The 6,431-nt window shown below is 34.5% G+C and overlaps 1 protein-coding gene and 1 long non-coding RNA gene across 2 annotated transcripts; both read right to left on the bottom strand.

Moving 5' to 3' along the window:
• Positions 1-520: 520 nt before the first annotated feature.
• LOC121793925 lies at positions 521-1,217 on the bottom strand. The gene is made up of 2 exons (XR_006049195.1): positions 978-1,217; positions 521-905 (listed from the first exon to the last, which is right to left on the bottom strand). It is a non-coding gene; the product is annotated as an uncharacterized LOC121793925 (long non-coding RNA).
• A 1,950-nt stretch (positions 1,218-3,167) lies between these two features.
• Positions 3,168-4,621, bottom strand: LOC121794005 (transcription factor MYB36-like). The gene is made up of 3 exons (XM_042192016.1): positions 4,344-4,621; positions 4,137-4,266; positions 3,168-4,000 (listed from the first exon to the last, which is right to left on the bottom strand). The coding sequence occupies exons 1-3, from the start codon at positions 4,477-4,479 to the stop codon at positions 3,340-3,342; spliced, it is 927 nt and encodes a 308-aa protein (XP_042047950.1). The 5' UTR covers positions 4,480-4,621; the 3' UTR covers positions 3,168-3,339.
• Positions 4,622-6,431: the final 1,810 nt, after the last annotated feature.

The following is a 6,431-nucleotide window of genomic DNA, read 5'->3' as shown; positions in this document are numbered from 1 at the left end:
GGAGAGAGTAAGAAAGATAAAGAGAGAGTAAAGTAGATAGTGGAATAAAGTAAGAGTGATTGGATATTTTGTTTTTTGTTAAAAAATGAAATGACTCAACTTAGTTGCTACATCCTAAAAAGGAATACAATTCAACTTAGTTGGGACGGAGAGAGTAAAAGCGAAAGGTGAACAAATTTTAGGGACCGATAAAAATAGAAATAAGTGATAAATTTTCATGAATAAAGGGAATATATAATAACTATTATGTGAATTTATCACAATCCTTAGTTGAATAAATTCTTATCCAAATGACTCGTAAGTGGTGATGCAATTGATTCCAAACATTTAAACTCAAATATACTAATGTATGACCACTAAAAAAATATTTACTCCCTCCGTCCCTAAAAAATAAACAACATTTGAAACGCTATGAATTTTAATGCTCAATTGTTAAGTAAGAGAGAGATAGAAAGAAAAAATGATTCAAGTATTGTTATTGGAGAATAAGACTCACCTCATTAAAAAGAAAAACGTTTACTTAAATAGAATTGGTCTATTTTTAAGGGACATCCCAAAATAGCAAATATGGACGGAGGAAGTATCTTTCAAAGACACCAAAATCATACACATTTCAAACTGGTAACAAGCAAAGGAAAAGGAAGTATATTGGAATACTCAAAATTAATGACTTGTCCCGGAAAAATAATCCCACCATCATTGAGGAGACAGTTTGCCATATCTAGGCGACGAAAAACTTTCAGATTAATGAGGGTTGTTGAGGCGAAGGTAAACTCCCTTAACACGCCATGCCTCGTTCGCTATCTGCACTGTGTATTTGGGAATATGAAGTCTTGCGAATCCCGACGCCCATTGATATATCTCGATACTCCCCGGCTTGCATCGCTCCGGATGTATTTTCCAACCTATAACATACTCACAATATTAATAAGCTGATGATACTTAAAAAAATATTGTAGTAGAGGATTGATGTGTACATGATATAGTGAATGGAGAAATGAGGAACATGGTGATGATGCTGATGTAGGATTTTGACATTAATCTGTTTGTAATTTTACTACTTGAGAGAGAGAAGAAGAGGAAAAATGAAGGACTTTTGCGTTTGTTTTGTGTTTGTGAGTATTGGGCATAGCATGCATGGAGAAAATAAGTTGTTTTTTTTAAGTGGTTTGTGTTGTTTGGTTTTATGGGAGGTAATTTTCGTGGGATTCCAGCTGTTTGATGTCTAGTTTTGTTTATGAAGATTATTTTGGTTTGTAAGATGTATATAAGGTAATATCCAACCCACTAATTAATATCCAACTGTATACAATTCAGCTTTCCACAAAAGAAATAACCAAAAGAAGCAAGATTTTAATTAATCCAGCACACCTAATAATCATTATTATTATCATCATGATTATTATTATTGTTATTATTATTAAAAAAATTATATTATAATTAAATACTTTTGTTACCTCTTCTATTCTTGTAGCTCCTCCAAATACTAGGGAACATCTCTTTTCATTAAGTGGGTTTTCGGAATATATAGAGGAATGGATTTGGGTCAGATATTATTGACTTAATTGGGCTTGACAGTTTTCATGAGTTGAGACTTGAGAGTCAAGAATTATTCAATTGTTTATAAAATTGGATTCTTTTAAACTACTCCCTCCATCCTAAAGAAGATAATCCATTCTTTAGGCGGCATGAGATTTTATGCAGCTTTATTTTGCATGTTAAGTGGAGAGAGTAAAGTAAAAGAAATGATAAAGTAGAGAGAAAGGTATTTCCAATTTTAGTAACATGTCATCTTGGTTGGGACAAACCAAAAAAGAAAGTGAGTCATCTTCAATGGGACGGAAGGAGTACATTTTTGCAAATGAATAGAAATCTATAACCCGGGTCACAATGGAGAAGAACCTGGGACCTTGACCTCAGTACATTGAACTATTTATTATGTATATATTCGCACTATTAATTTATGTATTTATTAGCATTATACTATTACTCCCTCCGTCCATAATAAGTTGTCCGCTTTTGCTATTTCGGTTTGTCCACTAAATATTGTCCACTTTACTTTTTTCATTTATAATAAGTGGATTCCACTTTTCACTAACTCATTACAATCACATTCTATTACTCCCTCTGTCCCATAATAGATGACTTAGTTGGAGAATGGCACGGGATTTTAGAAGATGTTTTGTGTGTTAGGTGGAGAGAGAAAATAATATATTTATATTAATGTGAGAGAGAACTTTTTTCAAAAAAAATGTAACATCTTTTATGTGACAAACTAAAAAGAAAAGTGTAACATCTATTATGGGACGGAGGGAGTATAAAACAAATATATAAAAATGGAATCCACAACCCACTATTTTTCAACTCTCTTTTCATCATATTGCTTAAAACCCACGCCAAGACAAAGTTGACAACTTATTACGAAGGAGAGAGTATTATCTTAATCATTGTTACTATAGTTGGAATCACAATTTTTTTAGTTGATAGTTGGAAACAAAATTCTAGTCCATCCGTCCCCCTTAAGATGTCACTTTCTATATTTGTAAATAAATCACTCTGTCTTTTATTTTCATTAAATATTCAACTCCCATTTTATCTCTACTTACTCAACCTAACAATTAACAACTCCTCCTAAAATCCAGCGTCACACAAGAATGTGAACATCTTGAGTGGAACGAGGGAGTACATACGTAAGCTCTTGGCGGGAAGCTTTAGGCTAAAGGGGACGTTGGAAGATTTTGATTTGAAGCAAAAGGTAGTAACAGTTGGCAGCGACAATAATAGTGCTCTATGTTTAGCCAAACATCAGGCCTACCATGAAAGAAGCAAGTACATTGACGTGCGTTTGCTTTTAAGAAATAGAAAAGGGAAAGGTGAAGGTTTTTAAGGTGCCTAAGGCCGAGAATCCAGCCGATATGCTCACTAAGTCGTTGCCTAAAGAAAAGTTTCATCTATGCATTAGATTGGTGAATCTGTGCAGGTTATAGTTTGCGTGGTGATTGAGCAATCGAGGTGGAGTTTGTTAAGTATATGATAGCTCAAACATCGGAAGATAGAGAGTTGAGAGCTTCGATTCAATAAAGTTCCTTTTCGTTTACGTGCATTCGCTCTCAAACCTCGTTAGCTTGTTCTCAATTTGCAATCGGTAGATTAAAACCTTTCAAAAATAAAGTGAAATATAAATCTCCGATGATAAAATGAACACAACATTATTATTATCCCACTTTACAACATGATCTATCATCTCCTTCCCACTTCCCTCTCCATCGTTTATCACAATATAACAATAACAAATGATAATAAAACTCCTACCATATGATCACATATATAATTAGTACACTAATGCATATTATAGCCAATGTCGGAATAATCTTGAAAATTCCCTGCAGATTGATCATGAACCAAACTCGTCGACCCCCACTGGCTGAAGCCGGACACGGCCGCGTCGAACTCATTCGGCCACCACGCTTGATTCCCCTTCGACCCGTCCCCCTCCTCCCGAAGAAAACTCGACGATCCATCGTTCAAAAGATCGTCGAGTTCAGCATTAGGAAACCCTGATGCACTCATATGCATCCCCCCACTATTCTCAACAACACTACTTCCTTCCCCGTTCAAGGCGAACGAGCTCTCCGAAGACGAGAAGCCATTGACACAATTAATCTCATGAACCTCATCGCCTTTCAAAGGAATATAATTTTGATCAGCCGCGACTATGGCGTCTTGATCTTGACTGTGATTGTGATGATTCATCTTAGGCCAGAGGGCTGGATTGTTGAAGAGGGAGAAAGGGTTTTGAAGCTGCATGTGAAGCTGAAGCCTTTCCATGGCTGAATTGCTTAGATTCTGCAAGCTGTCGTCTTCATTCGCGTCTTTCATTTCCTGCCTCTTGTTCGATTGCTTACGCCGCCCTAGTAGTTTTTTCTTCAGCCTCGTGTTCCAGTAGTTCTTGATGTCGTTGTCTGTTCTCCCGGGGAGCTGTGCAGCAATTATGGACCATCTAATTTCAATGAAATTTTAATTACTTATAAGATCGGAAATTGCACATCAAATTAAATCCTTCAAAAAAAAAGAATAAAAATGAAAAGAATCATACAAATTGAGAAACGACAAGCATAAATTAATTAGACAAATACCTGCTTCCGATACTGATATAGAGGCTGCAGATGATGTTGTCTTCTTCCTCGGTGAATCCGCCGTGTTTGATGTTAGGCCTCAAGTAATTCAGCCATCTCAATCTGCAGCTCTTCCCACATCTCTTCAGCCCTACGCCAAACAAACAACACCTTTATATTTATACAAAAAATTAAATATATTTCTTACTCAATTTCTTAACTATGTACCGATTTTCTGAGGAAGCGCGATCCAGTTTCCACCGGTGCCATATTTCTCGATGTAGGCTTTGAGCTTCGCGTCTTCCTCAGGTGACCACGGCCCCTTCTTTACGTTCGCTTTGTCGCAGCATGGAGCTCTTCCCATGGCTTTTTTCCAAGATTGAAAACTTTTTATGTTGTTGATTGTTGTGGGAAGGGAAGACTTGGTTTTATAGGTAGGAAGATGATGATGTGATGCTTGAAGAAGAGCCTATAAAGACTTGCAATCCTTTCTAGGGTTTCTGCATTTATTTTCTACATTTGGATTAGTTCAGTCCTATTATTTTATTTCGTTGTGATTCTTATTATTTTATGGATAACGTGACAAGGAACTGCATGAATTTCTCTGGATTAATTGTATTTAATTCATTTGCTTTATGGGGTTTGCAATAATTAATTATGCAGGGGCGAAATATTGCAACACCAAAAATCAAGGTAGATGATCTCTGGATTTGTGAACTTCTTTTATTCGATCATTTTGCAGGATAAAAGTTGATACCGTATTTCTCTAAATACTCCTCCGTTCCATAGAAATAAGCCATTTCGAGTTGACGAGTTTTAATGCGTGATTATTAAATAAGAGAGAAAGAGAAAAAATAATTGAAATTATATAGTGCAAGGCAGGCCATAAATGATAAAGTAAAAGAAAAAAAGAAAAAGATTATTATAAATGAATATGAACTATTTCAATCAGACGAACGAAAATGAAAATATGGCATATCTATATGAAATTGAGGGGGTATATTTTACAATGGCTAGTACAGTTTATAAAGTATTGCTCTATAAAATCTAGAAGGTGCCATCTATTGCAAATGTTTGCATATGGAGAGAATGTTGGGGCTTTATTAATAGTACTACTCTCTTTTCTCATGTTACTCCCACTTTTCTATTTCGTCCCATCACAAACTATTTATACAATTTCTATTTTAAGTAAGAACTAGAGTTAATTCAATGTTTTCTTTTATTAAGTGATCTTTCATTGCACTTAAAATATTAATTTAATTATATTAAAAATCAATTCCAAATTTACTACCTAAAAAGAAAAGTGCGAGTAATATGGGACGGAGGGAGTGCTATACTACGACTAACTTTTATGCATGCGACACGTTCATACAACAGCTAACCTGAAATATATATCGAAACTGGTTAATTCACATTATATGTATAAATGCGGGGTAAATACATTTCTCATACATAATGTTTCACCTTTGTTTTACATTAGTACAAAAAGGTTGAAGTTTACATAAATCATACAAAAAGTTTCATACGTGTTTCAATTTAGTAGATTCTGTTATATGTGTTTAAACGCCGTTAACTATTTGTCTATGTGAAGTACAAACTGTTTCATCATTGTTTCATATTGGTACAAAAAAATTTATGATTGTTTCATAATTGTACAAAAAGTGTCACCATTGTTTTATGGTTTGTGCGCCACATAGGTAAAAAGTTAACGCCGTTTAAACACATATAACGGAATGTACTATATTTAAACACGTATGAAACTTTTTGTACTAATATGAAACAAAGGTAAAACATTTTGTACGACCGCTTCCTTTAATAGAATTTATCTTCAACAACACGTTAAGTGATGTCAGGTAATTTAGATGAGAAGCTTCAATTGCATTTCCCATGGCATAAAACAAGGCAAAATTACATTAAATTACTTAATCTTTTCTGTTTGTCTCCAAGTAACTAATTCAAGTTCAGACAACAAAAAAGTTATTTTTATCTTTCTACCAGCTTGCTAGCTGTTCTAACATTTTTTGTCAACGTTTGAACTTTCAACACCTCTAGAAAATTTCTGTTATGAATTAGGAAACCAAGAGTAAACCTCGAAATTATAACATAGTATCTAGCATCATGTCAATCCTTGTCATGGTTTTAGAAAGTAAAATCTTGGTAAAGACTAAAGAGTAAAGATGAGTTGGATAATAATTTATTTAAATCTATTTCAGTTATATCTTTTCTTAAAGGAATTACTCCCTCCGTCCCTTAAAATTTTGGCACCATTTGATCCGGCACAGGTTTTAAAAGCATCCGCAATAGCGGATGTCCTGG

Source organism: Salvia splendens, chromosome 3 (assembly GCF_004379255.2).
Source record: "Salvia splendens isolate huo1 chromosome 3, SspV2, whole genome shotgun sequence".
Taxonomy (NCBI): Eukaryota; Viridiplantae; Streptophyta; class Magnoliopsida; order Lamiales; family Lamiaceae; genus Salvia; species Salvia splendens.
The sequence above is the reverse complement of the archived record's forward strand: the minus strand, read 5'-3'. Positions and strand labels throughout refer to the sequence as shown.